Here is a 22,557-nt window from a genome sequence, read left to right as displayed (position 1 = left end):
TGTAGGTATTTCAGGTTATATTTCATGGGTCTTAGGGCACTGTGTCCCTTTCAGTTACTGAGAAATGGAGGCACTTCCTCAGACAGTGAAACATTCAGACTGCCTGTGTTTGTCTGAGTTCCCTAGTAGTCAGCAAAGCATATAGAAGCTTGGATGGACAATTGGTCTTAGACATTATTTGTGTGTACCCTATACAGCTTTCAATCACCATTGTACCCTGGCAACTACAACTGTATTGATCCTGGCAACCATTGATGTATTCTGTATCTGATAAGACTATAAAAGTCTGATTCTTTCAATAAACTTGTCTCAGCCTCAATTTTACTGAGACCCCTCCAACCCAGTCTGATTTTCATTCCCACCAAATGTTTTAGGAAATCCTAGTCTGGTAAGTAAGTGCTGGAGATTATAAGCAGCATTTCAGCAACTAAATAAAAATCACACTAAGACAAATGATATGTGTGTGGTAAGACAAATTAAATGCTATCCTCCCTATACAGACATGAAAAAATCACCAGAAAACATTCCTTCAAGGTTCATTTATTAATATTAGAGTATGAAATGCATACAGAGTATGGGATGATTTTTTGATGACTGCCTTTTCCATTTCATGATATCAGCTGGTTTGTTTATGTTGTGTTACTGGATGCTTTCATTAAGTGTGAGATGCAGAGTTCAGGGGGAGCAGTACCGTCCATAAAAGAGGATGCTGTCGGTTTGGTTGTGCTTGATTAAGAAAAGGAATGGGTGATCTGCATTGACTTCAATGGAAGGTGTCTTAATTCGAAAACTGACCTCACTTCCAGTGCCAGCTGCAGCCTCTGTGCCTTCTTCATTTATTTCCACAAAGGTCTTGTGGAAAACATTGGACAAAAATAGGTTTCTCTCTGAAGACATGTTTGAAAAATCAGCTTTGCCCTGGCTAAAAGCATCAGTCATCCCCATACTTCTCAGGACTGGCTTGAGATCATAACTCTCCTCTAGCTTGAACTTGGGGAGGTACAGCTGCACTTCCAAGGTGTCCATCATGTCTGCACTGGTCCACTCATTCAGTTTCTCATAAGTGATGGCTCTTTCAAGCTGAGGATTGGAAGTCAAGAAGAGTCAGTAAATCAGTGAGAGAGAAGTGCCATAGAGGAGATTACTATCACCCACTCTACTCGGGGCAACAAAACACATACTTGGAAATCCACCGGTTAAGTGATGAGAACTTTTCTGCTCTTGACCTACAGAGTGTTCGTTTCATAGATAGCAGCTCTCAGGAAATAGAAGAAGTAGACTTCTAACACAGTATGGAAAATGTCAATTATACTAAAATATCCCAATGTAACCAAGCATTTGCATTTTTTGTACACAAAGCCATATACTATCGTGTTGTTTGTTGTTATGTGTTAGGACATGAATGAATCTTCACTGTCAACTTGATTAGATTCAAAGCCACTAAGAGATTAGTTAAGCATGCCTCTGGTTGTATCCAGGAAAGCATTTATACAGAGAATTAGAACATGAGGACTCCCAATAATAAGCAACTTAACTCTTCGATGAATTCAAACTGAACAGACTATTGAGAGGTGGCAGAACTGGAGAAGGCAGTGCCTGGCTGGACAACGAATGTGTCCCTGATGGCTCTGTCTTGATCTTGCCCTTCTGCTAATTGCTTCCTGCCCGCCATGATGTGAGCTACACTGCCACAGCTTCTCTGCCAGGATGGCTGAAATCAAGAACAGAATCAATCTTTTCTCCCATAATATGTTTCTGTTAGGAGTACATCATGACAATAAACTGCCTAACACAGGGCACAAACTGCTCATTTTCTTGACATGGGAAAGAGTTCACTGAAAACAAAGTTTCAGATAAAATAACATGCCTATACTTTATATCCACAATATTACAAACTATGTCAAGAAAGGATGAAAAGAGGAAAAAAGAAAACGCCAAATCTTCCGAGAACATTTGTATAGTGAGAATAGGCAACCATTACTCCTCTTTACAATCTAAAATTTCTAAGAGTAATGTATAAATATGTATAATAATATATTTAATATAAGAACAATGAATGAATATGTGTATTCACCTGACTATATATGTGTAAGATTTCACTTTTATTGATAAGTTTGTTTCAAAGCATACATTCTTGCTCATTTGGGAGTTTCATAGACCCAAGCATTGGCTGTAAGTGACATATTTGTGAAAAATACAGATTAATAATGTGACAATATCTTCATCTCAGGACCCTGAATTCCAAAGAATCAGCCCATTATAACTGGAGTGGTACTTAGTCTACACGGGACTTATTGTTGCCATCCTCCACAGTTTCACACATTTTTCAAAAGCCATATGAAATATTTTCTTTATACTAGCAGAGTCATGAGAGCCTACCAAAATTAGGAGCTTGATACAAATGAAAAATTGGACTTTGGCCAAAGAAAGACAGCCTATCTATTGCAAGAGAGGCTAATGTTTCATTTAGGCATCTATTTGTTCAGACATGTGGTCTAATGAGGCTCAATAGGGTAAACAGTCTAAACGGAGATGGTAAGGGGAGAGGTTTGTTTCTCCTAAAGATTGTATATTTGATAAAAATAAAAGTTTTTAAAATGTGGAACATATTATACATATAAATATATATACTCATATAAAAATACAAGTAATTAAAAAGATTAATTTGGGGGCTAGAGAGATGCCAAAATGGTTAAGAGTTCAGCTGCTCTTCCAGAAGACTGTGATTCTTATCCCAGGACTTCTATGGTGGCTTACAGCTATCTATACATCTCCAGTTCTGTGACATCTAATGTGCTCTTCTAGTCACCGCAGACACACACACACACACACACACACACACACACACACACACACACACAGAGCATTGACAAACATGTAAGCAAAACACCCATACACACAAAATAATAAAAATACAAACATTTTTTTTTAAGATTCATTAGGGGCAGGGATGCAGTCCTAAGCCCACTTAGCACACAAGGGGTCTTTGGGTTTGATCCGAGACACCACAAAAGGAGTTAATCCTGACCAAGAATTTCTGTCTACATCAGTCTGAAGTGGGTCTGCAAGTGGCTTCCATTCATAGATGTAGTCCTGGCTTCTGCCATAAAAAGGGTTGTTAAACAGGAAAGCCTTTTATGCATTAATATGGCTTCCAGGTTCCCACAAGCTATTTCTTCTGCAGGCAAACACCTGGTCTCCTTAAGCAGTGGCTATCCAAGGTACTCTTGCACTCCAACCACATCATCCAGGTGCTATTTCTGCTCTCTATTATACCACGGCCATCTAGAGTCCCTCAGCCAATTGCAAGCCAGGTCTGGCTTGGCAATGAAATATCAGGATTCACACCAAACTGAGAATATTCCTAGCTCACTAATGTTCAATTGCTGCCAAGCCATATGGCGCATTATGATGACACTATCATCAATCTATGATGAAATTAGATAAAATTTTAAAATGACTCAGCTACATTTATTTTATCTAAGGTAACTGTGCTCTATTCTTATGTTGCATCTTGTTCTTAAAATTGAAATGCCTTTTAAAACTAGAAGAATAATGTTAATAACATTTTGGTTTGTTTAATATAATAAAAAGTCAGCAGTTCCAAATGAAAGTTAATCTTGAGTTAGATAGTTTCTACTAGGCTGAGAAAAATCTAAGGCAACCCAATGTGTGATCCCAATATGTGATAAGAGCTTCTGTATCTGTGTACATATGTCTATGTGTATGCCCATCTTGTGCTAGAGGTGTCCATAGTTATATAACCTTACTAAAAATAGTAATATTAGCTTCATAGAATTTTGTAAAGTATGAGCAATGTTTGAAGACAAAGAAGCCAGGGCTCAAAGTATATTAGTTGATTGCCTTCCTACACAGAATTTTTAAAGCAGACATAGTGGAAGCACAGAATCCATTAATGTCAGGCATGCTGATATATCTACCTCTTCCAGGCCATTCACATCTTCTGGCAGCAGCAAAAGGAGGCTGAGGTCACGGTTCTGATAGTAAAGTTGAAGGCCTATGGTTTGCAGCTCCTCAATGTGGAAGACTTGAAGTTCCCTCTGCATTGACATCATTTGCACCGGTTTACTCATTGTCTGTAGAAGTCGACAACAAAGTCACAGAAGAGGTTTTTACCAGATTCTTCAGCCTGTTCCCATCAGTGTCCCTTGGTCTTAGATTTTAGTAAAGCTGGTAAACTTACAGTAACACAAAATTTTTCCTAATGCAGCTTCTAGAAATTTTTACTAACAATATCAGTGATAGCAAGAAAGGGAGCTCCTGTATCTAAAAACCTACCAGGCAACCTGTTGATGTCACAACAGGTAGATTCTACCAAACAACTGAAAACAGAAATGCATGAACACATGTAAATGCTAATGACCCAGAAATTAAGGGCCATCTTACATGCAAACATTTGAGAGCCGTGAAATGCATTAAAAACACTAAAAACTAGCAATGGATTAGGAAAACATATTTGTAAAATATTATTAGATAAAAGACCTTTGTTAAAATGAGTAAAAGTACCTACAGAGACCAGAAGAGGGCATCAGATCTCCTTGAGCTTGGGTTACAGACAGGCGTCTGCCCTGCACTAGAAATCAAACCCCTGTCCTCTGGAAGAACAGCAAGAGCTTTTAACTGCTGAGCCATGTCTCTAGCCCATTGTGAAGTATTTAAAACAAAAACAATTGCAAATGAGCTTTCTGCAATCCAATGTTATAGACATATTATTTATCCATTGAATGTGGAGCAGAGATCATTTAGAAGGCCTCTCCCATATGTTGATAAGATCTTGTAGCCAGGCCATTGATGGGGATACAGTAATGGTTTCTATGGTGTGCATAATGGCACCAACTAGTATCCTCTTCAGATCTCACTGTGAAAACTAACAACTAGCTTTGAGGTACTACAAGGTTGTCTCCCTAAGAATTTAAAACAGGACTTATCAGCATATTCTCCAGAATAGAACAGATGCTGTGAGTAGCTATGTTTAGCCACTGCGGATCAGAAGCAGGAAAAATCTAGAATTCAGCAAGAGAGAAAAGTTATGGAATGCTATAAGCAGCAAGATTGCACAGTAATTACACAGCCACCATCTCATGAAGTCAACCCAGAAGAATTAATTCTTTTGCAGAATTAAGCTAGGATATAAGGCGTACTGGAATATAGTCTTGTGAATGAAGTGGCTTTTTCTTGCTGTAGACTCTTCCTGTAGCTTATTGCTCTCTGTAACAAACTTGGGATTTACCTCACACAGTTCAGCTTATCATTTACTGGGACAATTTCTTCCATGCATTTAGAGTATACTGATTACATTCCTGAGCTATGTGTGAGTCCTGTTTCCCACTCTCAGGCCCTTGTTCCCCTCTCCAATGTAAGTGCAGAGATCTGTCTTCTGCAATTATCCTTATTGACAGGTATATGTTCAGTGTTTAGGGCCCAGGAAAAAGCATTCCATCTAAGACATTCCCAGATAGTCAAGGACATAAAATTGCTACACACCTAAAGCTGTTGATTCATAGCTACCTTGATGGATAGACAAAAAAAATAAGCATGCCCTTGTTTTACCTTACTGGCAGATAGAGAAGTGATAACCTAAACTAGTCCTACACCAAAAGATTCTCAAACTTCTTATTCCAGTTTATAACGCAGAATTCTAGCTCAGAAATAGCTTGCATTTCCCCTGAGAAGATAACGACAAAGGTAATCAGCCCATTTGCTCATCCTCAGGGAAAAGTAAACTTCCCTGAAGGCCTGTGGTGCCACTAGTCCAGAGCACTGGAAAGTGCCAGGATCTGTTTCTTGTGCAAATTAAACTTAGACCCTCTCCTTGACCTACAACCCTAAGCAGTTGGTGCTAAAAGTTTCTCCTAGCAGTTTAGTTTACTGCTCAGTGTGTAAATCTTATCTTCCTTGCTGACCCTGAGAAACTCAAGTCTCACACACTGTATTGCAAAAATTTATTCTTGAAATGCATACACACACACACACACACACACACATATATATATATATATATATATATATATATATATATATATATATATATATATCCATACCGTCAAGAACTGGAGAGAGAAGGAGAAGAAGAAAAGAAAAAGAGGAAGAGGAGGAGTAGGAGGAGAAGGCAGAGACATGAATAGAAAGATCATGCTGTAAGTAGATTCTTTTTTCCTTCAAATTTTAGTTCCTTCATTTATTTGTGGCTCCTTTTTGTGGGCCCTAAGCAAAGATTTTAGAACCTGGCCTTCCAAAGTTTTTGACAATGGAAGAAATTCAGTGGGGAAAAAATGAGAAAAAAATTTCTTGACAATGTTTTGATTCAGCCTGCTGCTGTTTGGGTCTTAAGTGTATCCCAAAGTCCATGAGTGGAAGTCTTAGTTGCCAGCTGGTGATGCTTCAATCTGTAGAAGTTAGGTCTTAGTAAAGAAGTCAAATCACTGGAGAATTGGGACTCCTTTCTCTCTCTCTCTCTCTCTCTCTCTCTCTCTCTCTCTCTCTCTCTCTCTCTCTCTCTCTCCTCCCTCCCTCCCTCCCTCCCTCCCTCCCTCCCTCCCTCCCTTTCCTCTCTCTCCCTCTGTTTCTGTCTCCCCCTTCCCCACCATAAAGTGAATAATGCTACTGGGACAGGTGACCATGGTCTAGAGATCTGAAATCACGGGCTACCCTCTTTCTTTCAATCTGTATTTTATCATGGTTATGGCAAGCTGACAGCCTTCAAAACTTCTCAGATCTCTCTCTCTCTCTAACTTTGTATAATCCCTACCAATATGGATACACTTACGCATCATTATAATGGGCTTAATAGGGACAATAGAATTTACAGTGGGATAATCTTTGGTTCTGGAAAGTTTAACTCAGACAAACCTCCACTTCCTGAGCTACCTGCATTTTTCAACTGAGAAAAATTTTGTAAAACCCACCCTACCCCACTCCCACATGCTTAGTAGCATGAAAAGATAAATTACGCAAAGTGCGTATTCAGAGAAAAACAATGGAATAGTACATTTTAGTAGATGGGACATAAAAGCTCCCAGGCCAGTCTTTCCTTCCCTGATAAAAGCCAGGATACAGGAAGAAACCATTAGAAAACAAAGTAGATTTAACATAGGTTCTGTTTTTACAAGGTTATGTGACAATCAGTGTCTTTTAGCCGATCCTTACCTTGTTTATTCTGAAAGGTCTTTCAGTGGTATTTTGCACTGAGAACTGATGCTCCCAGGTCCCTTTAAAATAGAGGGCATTCACCAGAACCATCTTAGTCATGGAGTCCACTGCGTCGACAGGGAGGAGATTTGGAATTTTACCTATAAGAACAGGACAGATTTCAAAATGGCTAGTGGGATATGTATATTTTAATTAGCTAACCTGATTTCCATTTTTTTCCAGAAACAAAGTTTTCATTTAAAAGTCCATTTTCAGTTATCCCAGAAATAGTGAAAGACCCCGGCCCAGCACAGGTGGCTGAGGCCTATGGAAAATTCCTTTCCCCCACAGATCAGCCGAATAGTCATTTTTTTTGATCAGAAGGAAGCTCAGCTCAAGGACTTTACAGCTGCATAGTCACTACTATCTCTGTCCAGATAGGGGCCCAGGTGTCTATGGTCTGCACAGCCAGCCCAGAAAGATTGGGCAGGCACAGAAACCTTTGTTCTTCAGATAGGGCCAAGGCCGAGAATTGGTTCTGAGAGAAACCTTAATTGCCTCTCTGTCCAGATGAGAGAAACTTTAATTGCCTCTCTGTCCAGATGAGAGAAACCTCGTTCTGAGCCCCCGCCTCATTTAAATTACCCAATCAGGGTCCTGTAACTAGGCTTCTCGCTTCTGTACTGCGCTTTTTGCTATAAAAGAACCCCTGAGTCCCCAGCTCGGGGCTCTCAGTTCCCGAGACTGAGACGCCCCGGGTACCCGTGTATTATCAATAAAGCCTCTTGCTGTTTGCATCCAAGCTCGTGGCCTCGGTGTTCCTTGGGTTCGGGTCTCCCTCCCGTGAAAGTCCCCCGTCTGGGGTCTTTCATTTGGTGCATTGGCCGGGAATTGAGACCCCGCCCAGGGACCACCGACCCACTTCTGGGAGGTAAGAATTGTCCGGACTAAATTTCTGTTGTTTCTGTTGTCTGCTGTCTGTCTGTCTATGCCTGTTGTTTTATTGCGCCTGCGTCTGTAATATACAGCTGTATACATCTGTATCTGGTGGCACCGACCGCAGCTCTAGGACACGATCTGCCTCGTCTGTTTGGGGCCCCGTCTGTTTGGGGCAGATGTCCATCTGCCCCGTCTGGAGTTCTTAGGGAACTCGTCTGTTTGGGGCCCCGTCTGTTTGGAGCAGATGTCCATCTGCCCCGTCTGGAGTTCTTAGGGAACTCGTCTGTTTGGGGCCCCGTCTGTTTGGGGCAGATGTCCATCTGCCCCGTCTGGAGTTCTTAGGGAACTCGTCTGTTTGGGGCCCCGTCTGTTTGGGGCAGATGTCCATCTGCCCCGTCTGGAGTTCTTAGGGAACTCGTCTGTTTGGGGCCCCGTCTGTTTGGGGCAGATGTCCATCTGCCCCGTCTGGAGTTCTTAGGGAACTCGTCTGTTTGGGGCCCCGTCTGTTTGGGGCAGATGTCCATCTGCCCCGTCTGGAGTTCTTAGGGAACTCGTCTGTTTGGGGCAGGTCTGTATCTGGAGCTGGAGTTCTTAGGGACTCGGTTGTTTGGGGTAGATGCCTAGGAATCTGCCCCGTCTGTTTGGGGAAGTCCCGCTGGCCGAGGGAGTTTCCATCCTGATAGGGGACAAGGACGGGAGCACAAGGCCCCCGTCCCCGATCTGAATTTGCTTTTGACTTTCGTCAAAGCCGCGCAGCGAAAATCTGTTTGTTTTTGTTTCTTATCTGTTCGTCCGTCTGAATGTCGTTTGTCATCGCTCTCGAGATGCTCGTAACCGGACTGTCGCGCGCAAGAAGCATGGATCATCCTTTGCTCTTCTGAATGGCCAACTTTTGATGTTGGCTGGCCACGAGATGGCACCTTTAACCCTCAAATTATTTTCCAGGTGAAAGAGAAAGTCATGGATCCTGGACCCCAGGGCCACCCGGACCAAGTACCCTATATAGTTACCTGGGAAGTGCCGGTCTATGACCCTCCCTCCCCCTCCTCTTCCCTAACCCCCGCCGCCGCCGCTGCGGCACTGCTCGGGCTGCGGCCCATTTCCGGTTCGCGTTCAGCGTCCCGGCCGCTGCGCGAAGGGCGCCCTGAATGTGAAGGCGCGACCGACCGGCGACAATGCGAGGGAGCTGTGTCTGCCTCCCTGCGGCCCGCGATGGACCGGGTCAGAGAGCGGCCGCCACGCCCCTCGGCCCCGCTCCCCGGCAGACGCTCCGGCCCTTCCGGGCGGCGCCGTAGCCTCAGCCCGCTCCGGATTAAACTGCCCTGCCCCTTCGGACGGGCCATGATGGCCAATTACAGTACTGGCCGTTTTCTGCCTCTGATCTTTATAACTGGAGAAATAATAACCCCTCCTTTTCAGCAGATCCTGTGAGACTGACTGATTTATTGGAGTCGGTTCTTACTACCCACCAGCCCACCTGGGATGATTGCCAACAGCTTTTACAGGTCCTCCTCACTTCGGAGGAAAAACAGAGGGTCCTTCTTGAAGCCGGAAAAAAAATTGTTCCTGGGGCAGATGGACAACCTACGCAGCTTCCAAATGAAATTGATGCTGCTTTCCCCCTCGACCGCCCAGACTGGGACTTCACCACTGAGGCAGGTAGGACCCATCTAATGTCTTTAATGCCAGTTGCTTGTAGCGAGTCTCCGAAAGACGGATAAGCAATCTATAAATTTGGCCCAGGTAAGACAGATAGTTCAGAAGGCAGAGGAATCGCCAGCCGCATTTTTTGAAAGACTTAAGGAAGCTTACAGAATGTATAACCCATATGACAGGGGTATACACTACCAGATGTATTGAGGGAGACAGAACGTATTTTTTTAATAAAAGAGAAGCTCAGAGAGAGAGAGAAAAGAGGTAAACAGAATGTCAGAGACAGGAAATGAGAGAGACAGGATAGCAAGGGACAAGAAGCGTAATAGAGAGATGACTAAACTGTTGGCCACAGTAGTTGCAGAGCAGAGACTAGATATCTGGTTAACAGCCTACACAAACTCACTCATTTGAGCTCCAGGAAAATGAGAGAACTGTTAGCCCGGGAAGAAAATACCCGCCACCTGTTGGGAATAGAAGAAATAATAAAACAAGTGACTGAGCAATGTGACGCCTGCGCCCACGTCAATATGACCAGGCTAAAGCTACCCATGGGGACCCGAGCTCGGGGGCACTGGCCTGGGGTGCACTGGGAAATAGATTTCACAGATCTCCAGGTTTTTGTTAACACCTTCTCGGGATGGACTGAAGCCTACCCCACCAAGCACGAGACAACAAAGGTGGTCACCAAGAAACTTCTTGAAGAAATCTTCCCCCGTTACGGAATGCCACAGGTATTGGGGACAGACAACGGGCCTGCCTTTGTTTCTCAGGTAAGTCAGTCTGTGGCCACCTTGTTGGGGATTAATTGGAGATTACATTGTGCTTACTGACCCCAAAGCTCAGGACAGGTAGAACAAATAAATAGAACCATTAAGGAGACTATAACTAAATTATCGCTTGTAGCTGGCACTAAAGACTGGGTCCTCTTGCTCCCCCTTGCCCTCTATTGTGCCCGGAATACACCGGGCCCCCATGGCCTCACCCCTTTTGAGATTTTACATGGAACCACCATTCCCTTTGTTCAGTTCTTTGACCAAGATATTTCTGACTATGCCAATTCCCCCTCTCTTCAAGCTCACCTGCAGGCACTCCAGCTGGTTCAGCAGGAAGTCTGGAAGCCTCTGGCCCAAGCCTACCGAGACCAGAGGAGACACCCTATCGTCCCTCACTCCTACTACGTGGGAGACAGCGTTTGGGTCCGGCGCCACCAGGCTAAGAACCTTGAACCCCGCTGGAAGGGACCATACACAGTCCTGTTGACCACCCCTACTGCTCTCAAGGTGGACGGGATTGCTGCTTGGATACACGCCTCGCATGTAAAAGCTGCCTTCCCTGAGGATCCGGACTCAGGATGGAAAGCTCAACGCACTCAAAATCCTTTAAAAATAAAACTTACCCGCTCCCCTCCCTCCTGCTAATAGCCCTCCTCATAAAATCAGACACTGGTGTGGCCTCCAGTCCCCATACCGTTTATAAATTAACCTGGGAGGTTCTCTCCCAGATGGGGGAGGTCATTTATGCTGTCACGGAACCACATGCACTTGGGACATGGTGACCTACTCTACGGCCTGAATTTTGTGATTTAGTAGCAGGGTTGAACACTTGGGACATTCCCCATTGCCACCCAAAGGCATGCATCAGTGGTTCCCACCTTTACAGACGTCGACGTACCTTCATATTCGTGGACCCCAGAGAAACCACCCCTGGGTGTGTTAGTCGCAGAGCCAGAGAGCAGCTAAATTCACTGGACTTCTATGTCTGCCCCCGAGATGGACGTACCTGGCAACAGGCCCGGAAATGTGGGGGATATAATTCCTTTTTCTGTGCAGCTTGGGGGTGCGAGACTACAGGGGATGCATATTGGAGGCCATCCTCATCCTGGGATAAAATACAAGTACGTAGAGGCTGGGACAAAGGACAATCTGGAATGATAGGTAGGCCCCTTGCCATTTCTTTCACTGCACAGGGAAAGCAAGCCCCGGACTGGCAGACTGGGTATACCTGGGGTTTGCGTTGGTATCTACACGGACCAGACAGGGGAGTAATCTTTACAATCAGATGCAAGGTGGCTCCCGTCAATCCACAGGCCATAGGCCCTAACCAGGTCCTTACTGATCAAAAGCAGCCTAGCTTACTCATGCCCAAGGCTGATACCAGGCCTCTGAACCTGCCTAAAACCACAGCCGCTCCTGCGCCTACAGAAAGCACTCCCAAACCCCCCTCCTCGGGTCCCCCCCTTGAAGGCACGGGAGATAGAATATTAGCCCTAATTAAAGGGACATATGCCACTCTGAATTTAACTCGCCCAGATAAGACTAAGGAATGCTGGCTTTGTCTGACTCCGCAACCTCCCTATTATGAAGGCTTAGCGGTTGTGGGCGAATATACAAAACAGGCCACAGCCGGGGCACTTTGTGGGGCAGTCATGCAACATAAATTGACCATCTCAGAAGTGTCTAGAAAGGGGCTATATATATATAGGTAAAGTCCCCGCCACGCATCAAGGACTATGCAATGCCACTGAGCCTTTGCCCCAAAGTGGCCACTACTTGATAGCCCCCAATGGGACATATTGGGCATGCAACACTGGATTAACCCCTTGTGTCTCCACCACGGTATTAAATGCCACCATTGACTATTGTGTTCTGATAGAATTATGGCCTAAGGTAATTTACCACCCCTCTGACTATGACTTGATAAAACCTGACCGCAGTAAGAGGGAACCTATCTCCATCACCACTGCCATCCTACTAGGGGGATTAACCATGGGAGGCATAGCGGCAGGAATAGGAACCGGTACTGTCGCACTGCAGGAAACTAAACAGTTCCAACTCCTACAACAAGTAATGCGTGCAGATATTCGGTCTTTAGAGGAATCTGTCGCTGCCCTGGCAGAAGTAGCCCTCCAAAATAGAAGGGGACTAGACCTCTTATTTTTACAGCAGGGGGGAATTTGTGCGGCCCTTAAAGAAGAATGCTGCTTTTACGCAGACCATAATGGAGTGGTAAGAGACAACCTGGCCAGGATAAAAAAAGGCTATCGGTTGTACAATCACTGGTCTTGACTCAGCAATACCAGCAGCTAAAGCAAAGGGATTTCGAGATGGCAGAAGCCTCTGAATGAAAGATTTCATTCAGTTACAAGAGCAATGGGGGAATGAAAGACCCCGGCCCAGCACAGGTGGCTGAGGCCTATGGAAAATTCCTTTCCCCCACAGATCAGCCGAATAGTCATTTTTTTTGATCAGAAGGAAGCTCAGCTCAAGGACTTTACAGCTGCATAGTCACTACTATCTCTGTCCAGATAGGGGCCCAGGTGTCTATGGTCTGCACAGCCAGCCCAGAAAGATTGGGCAGGCACAGAAACCTTTGTTCTTCAGATAGGGCCAAGGCCGAGAATTGGTTCTGAGAGAAACCTTAATTGCCTCTCTGTCCAGATGAGAGAAACTTTAATTGCCTCTCTGTCCAGATGAGAGAAACCTCGTTCTGAGCCCCCGCCTCATTTAAATTACCCAATCAGGGTCCTGTAACTAGGCTTCTCGCTTCTGTACTGCGCTTTTTGCTATAAAAGAACCCCTGAGTCCCCAGCTCGGGGCTCTCAGTTCCCGAGACTGAGACGCCCCCGGGTACCCGTGTATTATCAATAAAGCCTCTTGCTGTTTGCATCCAAGCTCGTGGCCTCGGTGTTCCTTGGGTTCGGGTCTCCCTCCCGTGAAAGTCCCCCGCCTGGGGTCTTTCAATAGAACAATTTATGATTAAGTAGTGTACTTTTTCTTAAAATCTATGAGGAGGGAGAGAAATGCTAGAAAAATAATATGATAACTTCTCCAATAATCATTTTACAGTCACAGTAAACAAATACACAGGAGTATCCCCAGATTTCAAGGACTACTTCCACTTAAAGTTTTCCCCTAAATGCTAATTCGTGAATCAAAACAAGAAAATGTAATGTGGTGTTAGTTACAGAAAAGAAAGACATGATGTTTTTATTTGCAGATCATATGGTTAACAAGGAAAGTAAACTGAAATACAAAATAAATTTTGTTATAAATGTTTACCTACACTACTTCACAGACAATGCATTTTTTCTCCTAACAATAGATAATAGAAAGATATAGTTTTATCTTGGTGCTATATCACATTTATAAAATTGTTGTTGATAAATATTGATTTACTTAGGATGGTTAGTTTATTTGTATGTCTGACAAAACATTCTTCTATGTAGCTCAAGGCTAGCATGAAGAATTCAATAGGAAGCTTAAGCAGGCCCCAAGGGCATAATCTTCCTGACTCAATCTCTATGGGATGAGTTGTGCCACCAAGATTAGCTTACTAAAATAGTATTAAACCATAGAACCTGTGTCTGCCAAGGATCTAAACCAGAAAGTTAGACTCAAAGAAATGCTCTTAACAAGCTGGATTCAAAATCATCAGTCGTTCCTTCCCTCTGGGCCAGAAATCAAATCAGCCTCTCAAAGGCACTCTTTGTGATTTCTTTGCAGTACCTTTTCTTCTGAACAGCCCACTGGTTTTTGAAAACTTTGATACTTTTGAAAAAGAATTGCCCTTTGTTGTGCAGAATGTCCTCAAATTCTAATTTGAGCTTATCTCATTGTTCCTTGAGATAACATTAAGAATATTCATTTTTGTGAGGAAATCCTTGTACATTTAATTTGCCACACCTCCAAAACTTTGATGTTCCAAGGCCCCAGGACCTGGTATTACATGTCTATATTTGGAAAGAGAATTTCTGCAGATTTAATCAAGTTAAGATCATGTTACTGAGTTAAAGTAATCCTCAGGTCAGTGGCTCATGTCCTCCTAGGAAGAAGGAAATGTAAACACAGACATTAAAAAAGAAACAATACCAGCACACAGGAACACAAAAGAGACTCAAAGAAGTCTAGTGACAAGAAAGACAAGAATTATATATCCTCACTCCAAGGACTGTTCTGGAACCAGCAAACCCCAAGGGAAACACACACACACACACGCCACCCTCCCCTCTACCTCAACTTTGGAGACAGATGGATTTTGACTCTTGACCTCCAGAACCTAGCAGAATGATTTTTTTGTATCCTAAACTCTAACAAATAATCTTAATTTGCAAGATAGGTATGATCGTGCACTAGTAAAACATTGCTCTACTTTTGTTACTAGTTAATAACCATTTTTCTTTAAAATCACAAGTGCAACAGTCATTCCTATTTCCCATTTTCCATTTCTTTCCTTTTCCCCTGGACTCATCTTTGGAACCAGTAAGCTATATTCTTTTTCCTCTCTACTAGGAAAAGTGGAGGTTTGACTTCTATATTTTAGATAGAACTTAGTGGGAAGGCTACCAATCTAAAACTTACAGGTGTAAACAGAAATACAAGTTTTGAATATTTAGCATGTGTCCCACAATTCCACTACATAAATACTTGGGCGCATATGGCACAACTTCATATAAATAAGACGAAGCTTGGAGCAAGCCCTTGTCTGTGGCCCGAGCAAAAGCTTACCCCCTGTCTGGCCTTCCACCCAGGAGTTGATCTCTGTTCTCATTTGGCCAGAAGCTCCGACAAAGTTAACAGACTGCGGTTCTGCACCAAAATATGTTTGCATGTCCTTTAAATATTTCTGAAAGATATAGGTAAAATTCGTTTTTGTATAGTTTGTCCAAAACGGGGAATCAGACCTGTGCACATTATTTAAAACAAAAATTAACTGAGGAGAACAACTGTTCCCAGTCCATACCTCCCATCTCTATTTCATTATTCCTGGTCTGTCAAAATGTAAGTGCAATCCTCTTTAAACCAACTGGTCATACAGAACTCCAAGGCTAGAAGGAAAAATCTGCCTACCCATGATTCTTGGTTTGGCACCCCTTCTTGACTATTTTTGGGTATTGTTTGTTTTATTTTTGATATTATAATTGCATTATTTACCCCTTTTCTTTTCCTCCCTCCAAGTCCTCTTGTATACATCTCTTTGATCTCTTTCAAATTCGAGGCCTCTTTTTTTTATTAATTATTGTTACATACATGTAGATATATGTATGTACATATATATCCCTGAATACATAAACACAACCTGCTCAGTCTACATGATACTACTTGAGTGTATGCTTTTTGTTGTGTTTATTCATGCCTGGAACTGAGAGTAGAATGAAAAGAGAAAACTATAAATCACAGGAGTTACCCAGTGAACAAATGGTGTTTAGAGTTGGGCTTGGCTTTCTGAGTGAGGCATGGGAGGGGACACAGTGAGACCTGTGTGTCTGCAAGTTGACCACTTGTGGTCTCCAAACGCCCAAGAATTTAGAGCAATCAGAAGAAAACTACATCTTCCAGGCAATGTGAAGGAGGCCAAAGCCTCACCAGTCATTTTGAGGGAGTGATCAAGGCCTCCGATTCTGGAGTTTTGATGTCCCCATCCTTGGCACCCATCACAGCTGGCTGTAACTGAGGTTGCAGCTGCTGTAGCACCCGCCATGGGATCATAACTTGCTCTCCTTGGGGAGGTGCCATGTTGCTTCCTTCAGTTTGCTTATTTCTCAGACAACGTATATGAAGTAAAGAGTGGCAAATTAGTCCTGTCCCCAACATGAGTTAAAAGTTGTGAGGTCTGCATTGGAATGTATAATCCAGCAAAAATAAAACATAAATATGAGGCAGTGACCCTGTTAATTCACCTGCATACCCATAAAAAAGTGTGCAGATGCCCGTATCCATTTTGTTTTGAGCCCAGTGCTACTGAGCTCAACTCTTTCTTGGTAATGAGTCGAGTAGGATTCCAAAACACTGGCAGTCATGAAACCATCTTTAAAACCTAGATAGTTTTGTGGATTCAGTATTAACAAAGCCTAGGCTCTAAATCCTAAAGAACTCACTGAAGTGGGCAGCCACTACATACTTGAAACCACAGGATACCTGCTTCTCATCTGTCCTATCTAACCCTATTGCTTTGCCCCTTATGGACTTGAGTCTACTACTCTTTTTGATATTTGCAAGCAGTGTGATCCACAAACTTAAAAGAGAAAAATGATTGGCTGGACTCTGAGGAGTACTTGAGTCTTAATGGGTCAGGGCCACCAAGGTTACCATTGGTGGGATTTTAACCATCAGCAAAAGAGGGAACTTGGCATCATTTCATGGTCCATATTGACAAAATCTAAAATCCTGTTGTGGGAACTTCCTTCTACTCTCATCTGAAGGTTGTCTTTGTGCCTAGAAACAGATTCTAGTTACAGTCCTGTGATAGACACCATTTTTGGATCCTTCAATTAATTCTATGTTACTTTTACATGACTCTATGTTTCCCCATTCTGTTTTCTTATGGAAAAAAATGTCAGCTCCAGAAGCCCATGTCTATGTGTTCATGAGCCATTCCTGTGTCAGACTTAATACTGGTTTTCTTTAGAACTTGGCATTCATGATCATTTTGAAATGATTATTTACCAGGAAATACTATCCACATTTTCTCTGGGGCACCTAGAGAAACATGTGTTTTATTACTGATTCTTGCTTGCCTCTTCTTTTTCCATTAATCACCAAAAGACATTTATACTCACATTATGAAATGGGTAAGTTTTCTCCCCATATATCCTATTGGCTGTTTTGAGTATGTAGGAATTTCCAGGCTTGAGGATTTCTGCAGCAAGGGCCTGGAAATCAGAATGTATTTCTTCAACTTTGCCGGAGTTAAATTCCTTTAAAAGAAATGAGATTACAAAAATAATGTTGAACAGAAGTCAAATAACATATGACTAATCTATAGTTAATTGAAATTACTTGACATATTGCAAACATAAAGTAAAAGCCATTTATTTAAAAAAGATAATGTTTTCGTCAGTATTACTAACATATAACTTTAATGAAGGCACCTTTTCTTCACTGTTAGTTGCAAAGACATACAAGAACAACTTCAAACAGGAAAGAGATTAAAAAAAGGTGATAAGACAAGAAGGAAACAGAACTACTACAAAGCACAAACACTTTGGATTCTGAAAAATATTCCAATGCATTTAATCTAAGACGGTTTGGTTAAACTGACCACAAAACGTATGCATTAGAAGTCATCTCTTCACAACTGTCAAATGGATTATAAATATATAAATACCATTTTTCTCTTCTTTTCACTATCAGGGCCAGATTTGGAGTGCCAGCCTCTGTCTAATTGAAGTACCTGTAATTGCAATACAAAAAGCAAGTGAATATACTGCAGAAAAGTACCCATACGAAACGACACTCTGTAAATCTGAGCCAGTAGTTGAGCTGACCACAAAACACACAAATACTGAACAACGGGACACCAGTTGAGCTCATCCAATGTCAACAGAGTGACTCAAAAGATCTTCAAGTGAAATTTTAAAAAATCTATTTCAAGTTTCTTGTGACAGTGTGTGGTAGTACCTACCTTTAATCCTAGCACTTGAGAGGCAGAGATAGGAGGATTTCTGGGCGTTTGAGGCCAGGCTGTTCTAAAAAATGAGTTCCAGGACAGCCAGGGCTACACAGAGCAATCATGTCTCAACAAAAAAATTAGAAAAACAAACAAAAAAGTTACTCATGTCTCTGTTGTCATATGTTTCAAGGTATTTGTAACAATGCTGGAAATATTCTGAAGTAAAATTTTCTTGCTTTGCAGCAAGTCTCCAAAACAGCAAAGGACCCAATTAAAAAGTGGGCTGCAGAACTAAATAGAGAGTTTTCAATAGAGGAGTCTAAAATGGCTGAGAGGCACTTGAGAAAGTGCTCAACATCCTTAGCCATCCGGGAAATGCAAATCAAAACAACTCTGAGATACCATCTCACTCCTGTCAGAATGGCTAAAATCAAAAACACCAATGACAATTTATGCTGGAGAGGATGTGGTGAAAGGGGGACACTCCTCCATTGCTGGTGGGAGTGCCAACTGGTTCAGCCACTTTGGAAATCAGTATGGAGATTCCTCAGAAAAATGGGAATAAACCTACCACAAAACCCAGCAACTCCACTCTTAGGCATATATCCAAAAGATGCCCATTCGTACAAAAAATATGTCTGTTCCACTATGTTCATAGCAGCTTTATTTGTAATAGCCAGAACTTGGTAACAACCTAGATGTCCCTCAACCGAAGAGTGAATGGAGAAAATGTGGTACATCTACACAATGGAGTACTATTCAGCAGAAAAAAATAATGGAATCATGAGATTCGCAGGCAAATGGATGACACTAGAAGAAACCATCCTGAGTGAGGTAACCCAGTCACAAAAAGAGAAACATGGCATGTCCTCTCTCATATATGGATTTTAGACATAGATCTGGGGAGTGCCAGCCTACAATCCTATGGCCAGAGAGTCTGGGAAACAGAAACTTCATTCAGTGGCTGATCGAAGAAGAGGCAGACTCCCTTGGTTAAGTATTGAGCTGAACTCAAAAAAGCCAGTAACAGAGAGGGAGGACTGATGATCAAAGGCATTAAGACTGGGCTGGTTTAACCCCCAGAAACAGCTGACCAGACAAAGGTTAACTCTTGAATCCCAGGCATCAGCCTGGGAATCCAGCATGGGACTGATCAAGACCCCCTGAATCTGGGTGTCAGTGAGGAGGCCTAGGTAATCTATTGAGCCTTGGGCAGCAGATCAGTACCCATCCCAAGTATACACACGGACTTTGGACTCCCATAGAATAATGTGAGGTGCACTCTCACCCTGAACTCTTGGGGAAGGGTCTAGGCCCTGCCCTATATGAAATGACAGACTATGGACACCCCCATGGAGGGCCTCACCCTCCCTGGGGGAATGAGGGGATAACGGGGGGGGGGTTGGGAGGAGGGCACGGGAGGAGGGGAGGGAAAGGGAGAGGGACCTGGAACGGACTTGTGAAGCAACCTTGTTTCGTATCTAAATTTAAACTGGAAAATAAAATATAAAAAAAAAAGAGATTGAAATGTCCCACACATTCTTAGTAGATTATAAAAAAAATTTCTTGCTTTGCAAAGAAAGGTAAACATAAGAGTACAAAATCCACTAAAGTTAACATCTGAATGTAGAGAGAAAACGTATTTTACACACTGAGATATCATTCATACATAAAGGAAAGAAATCCTGGTTTTCTGTGGCAACAGAGATAAAACTAGGATCCCATATACGGAAAACTTTTTTTTGCTTTCATTTATTTATTTATTATATTTTTATTTAGCTTTTTACCCATGTCACTTTCAGTTCCCTCTCCCTCCCCTCCTCCCCACCCCCAAAACCCTCACCACCACTCCATTGCCCCTCTGCTCCCCAGATGCTTTCTTTTTGCCATTGCACAGTTTTAGCTTCTTTGTCAAAGATCAGATGTTCAGAGGTGTATGGGTTGATATCAGGATCTTCAATTCGATTCCATTGGCCTACCTGTCTGCTTTTGTACCAATACCAAGTTGTTTTCAGGACTATAACTCTATAATAGAGCTTGAAGTCAGGGATGGTGATGCCTCCGGAAGTTCCTTTATTGTACAGAGTTGCCTTGGCTATGCTGAGTCTTATGTTTTTCCATATAAAGTTGAGGACTGTCCTTTTGAGGTTGGTGAAAAATTGTGCTGGTATTTTGACATGGATTGCATTGAATCTGTAGATTGCTTTTGGTAAGATTGCCAATTTTCCTACGTTGATCCTACCTATCCAAGAGCATGCAAGATCTTTCCATTTTCTGGTATCTTCTTTAATTTCTTTCTTTAAAGACTCAAAGTTCTTGTTATACAGGTCTTTTACTTGTTTGGTTAGAGTTACCCCAAGATATTTTATGTAAAGGGTGATGTTTCTCTGATTTCTTTCTCATCCCCTTTATTGTCTATATATAGTAGAGCTACTGATTGTTTTGAGTTAATTTTGTATCCTGCCACTATGCTGAAGGTGTTTATCAGTTGTAGGAGTTTCCTGGTAGAATTCTTTGGGTTGCTTACATAGACTATCATATCGTCTGCAAATAGTGAAAGTTTGACTTCTTCCTTTCCAATTTGTTTCTCCTTGATCTCCTTTTGTTGTCTTATTGCTTTAGCTAGAACTTCAAGTACAATATTGAAGAGATATGGAAAGAGTGGACATCCTTGTCTTATTCCTGATTTTAGAGGAATTGCCTTTAGTTTCTCTCCATTTAGTTTGATGCTGGCTGTTGGTTTGCTGTATATAGCTTTTATTATGTTTAGGTAGGTTCCTGCTATCCCTGATATCTCTAAGACCTTTATCATGAAGGGGTGTTGGATTTTGTCAAAGGCTTTTAAAGCATCTAGTGAGATGATCATGTGGTTTTTCTTTTTCAGATAGTTTATATGGTCACCCAGCTAGCTCAGTCAGTAGAGCATGAGACTCATATTTGTTTTTTATTTTATGATTTTTTAATTTAAATTAGAAACAAGCTTGCTTCACATGTCAATGCCAACTCCCTCTTCCTTCCCTCCTCCCCTCCTCCCTCCAGCCTTCCTAGCCCCCCACCCAATCCCCTTTGCGTTCCCCAGGGAGGGTGAGGCCTTCCATGGGGGTTCTCCAGAGTCTGTCATTTCATTCAGGGCAGGGTCTAGGCTGTCTCCCAAGAGTTCAGTTTGAGAGAGCATCCCTCATTGTGGGATGGGCACCTAAAGTCCATTTGTATGCCAGGGATAAATACTGATCTACTACCTAAGGTCCCCTAGATTGTCTAGGCCTCCTCACTGACACCCACATTCAGGGGGTCTGGGTCAGTCCCATGCTGTCCTCCCAGCCATCAGTCTGGGGTCCAAGAGCTCCCACTTGTTCAGGTCAGCTATTTCTGTGGGTTAAATCAGCCCAGTCTTGACCCCTTTGCTCATCAGACCTCCCTCTCTCTCATTGCATTTCAGTAGTTTAGTTCAGTGTTCCCTTTCAACAGGTGCAAGTAAGTCCAATACTCTGGTAGTTCTCTTCCTGGTCTTAGTCCTGGTCCTGTGGGTGGAGAAGGAGACTAGGATGTTGGGGTGTGTTGGCTCCTGCCAGGGTGGGAGCTGCAGTGGCACCTCCCAGGGACAGGAACACGGCCCAGAAACAGGCCCTGGTTTACCTGGTCCCATGGGTAGAGAAGAAGACCAGGACTCGGGGATGCATTGGCTCCCACCATATACGGAAACTTACAAAATTTTTTTCTTAGAAATTTATAAATGGTATGATATGTGCTGTGTAATTTTTGTCTCTAATTCATGTAGTTAGGTTCCTTGCTCCTAATTCCAATAACCTTCATTATTTCCCAAGTGACTAGAATTACATTAGGACAGAATAGAACAATGTTTATGCCCATGCATTACCTCTTTCTTGGCCTGGTTTCACCTGCTCCCTTTAGAAGTCCAAGCCTTAGATACTAGTTCCTGTTCCTTAAGATGGACCATAGAAACTCAAAATGTAACCTCTGTTCATTCTTCTGTCTTTGACAATGCCATCAAGACATCCTCTGACATTTCTTGTCTGATAGAAGATTTTAGGAAAACAAAACAAGCAAACAAAAAGCCACTTGCTCCATATCTAGAGAATGGGTCCCTTAATGCTGCTTACAGGGACCAAGAAAAGTTGGAATAGCCAGCCTAGTTGGTTTCCTCAGTGTCAGTCCATTAGCATCAGAATACACTCTTTCCCAGTGTCTTTCTACATGACTGTTGTCATTCTAAAATGCAATCAAGTCTCCCCAAAACACCTATGTTGCACCCTTCCCCCATGGGGGTTCTGCTGACTGCTTGTACTAGGCGCTTTTAGCTAAACACTTCTCATCCCCTCCTCCCAGTAACACCTGCTTGCAAGTTCCTGTTTTCCACCCTTTGCATAAATGCTAATTCCTGTTTTGGGCCCACCTTTTGCTAGA

General features: G+C 42.7%; 1 protein-coding gene across 2 annotated transcripts in view; it reads right to left on the bottom strand.

Annotated features, from left to right (window-relative positions):
• Nucleotides 1–524: 524 nt before the first annotated feature.
• Serpinb10 (serpin family B member 10) overlaps nt 525–22,557 on the bottom strand; it is a 29,040-nt gene continuing 7,007 nt past the window's right edge. For both annotated transcript variants that reach the window (XM_005081443.4, XM_040738550.1), the window contains 6 exons: nt 17,848–17,913; nt 17,300–17,437; nt 15,249–15,366; nt 7,168–7,310; nt 3,942–4,097; nt 525–1,080 (listed from right to left, as the gene is read on the bottom strand). In XM_005081443.4, coding sequence (XP_005081500.1) covers nt 676–1,080; nt 3,942–4,097; nt 7,168–7,310; nt 15,249–15,366; nt 17,300–17,437; nt 17,848–17,913 — 1,026 coding nt within the window. In that variant the 3' untranslated portion in view covers nt 525–675. The remainder of the gene's footprint in view (nt 1,081–3,941; nt 4,098–7,167; nt 7,311–15,248; nt 15,367–17,299; nt 17,438–17,847; nt 17,914–22,557) is intronic.

Source organism: Mesocricetus auratus, unplaced genomic scaffold (assembly GCF_017639785.1).
Source record: "Mesocricetus auratus isolate SY011 unplaced genomic scaffold, BCM_Maur_2.0 Super-Scaffold_100676, whole genome shotgun sequence".
In the NCBI taxonomy this organism is placed as follows: domain Eukaryota; kingdom Metazoa; phylum Chordata; class Mammalia; order Rodentia; family Cricetidae; genus Mesocricetus; species Mesocricetus auratus.
The sequence above is the reverse complement of the archived record's forward strand: the minus strand, read 5'-3'. Positions and strand labels throughout refer to the sequence as shown.